At 41.0% G+C, this 532-nt stretch overlaps 1 protein-coding gene across 1 annotated transcript; it reads right to left on the reverse strand.

The window, feature by feature from the left end:
• Window positions 1–153: 153 nt before the first annotated feature.
• CSUI_008943 (uncharacterized protein) lies at window positions 154–531 on the reverse strand (the record flags this gene model as incomplete). The annotated part of the gene is made up of 1 exon (XM_068069062.1): window positions 154–531. A coding segment is annotated over exon 1 (159 nt), but the record flags the coding sequence as incomplete, so codon positions are not given.
• Window position 532: the final 1 nt, after the last annotated feature.

The following is a 532-nucleotide window of genomic DNA, read 5'->3' on the forward strand; positions in this document are numbered from 1 at the left end:
TTCCTTCTCTTTCTTTTCTTCTTCTCCTTCTTGGATGTTGTCCTTCGTCATTCAGAGAGATACCCCAGAAGAAGGAGAATACACTTGAGAAAGAGAGAGAGAAATGGAGAAATGTGAGAGAGAGAAAGAAAGAAGAAACGCGTTTACTTCTCTTTCATTTTGAGAAGGAGATGATATCTTGTCATATCAGTCAGCATACACCTCACTGACCCATAGAAGGACAACACAGTATAACGCTTTCTCTCTCTTTCATTCATGCACGTTAACGCTCCATCCATACATACATATACAGAGAGAAAGATATACAGAGACATACGGACTACACGGAGGCGAGGACGATCCAAGAGAGATTGGCAGATCGATCGATCGATAGATAGATGTACATGGTCTAGCCGTCCTTTCTTCTTTCTTTCTTTTGATGCCTTTTCTCTTTATCTCTTTCTTTCTTTCTTCTTTATTCTTTGTGTCTCTGCCTATCGCGTGCGATCTGAGGGAGTGAACCTAGTATGTAGCAATGGATCAAACACCTACA

Source organism: Cystoisospora suis, assembly GCF_002600585.1.
Source record: "Cystoisospora suis strain Wien I chromosome Unknown contig_5156, whole genome shotgun sequence".
NCBI lineage: Eukaryota > Apicomplexa > Conoidasida > Eucoccidiorida > Sarcocystidae > Cystoisospora > Cystoisospora suis.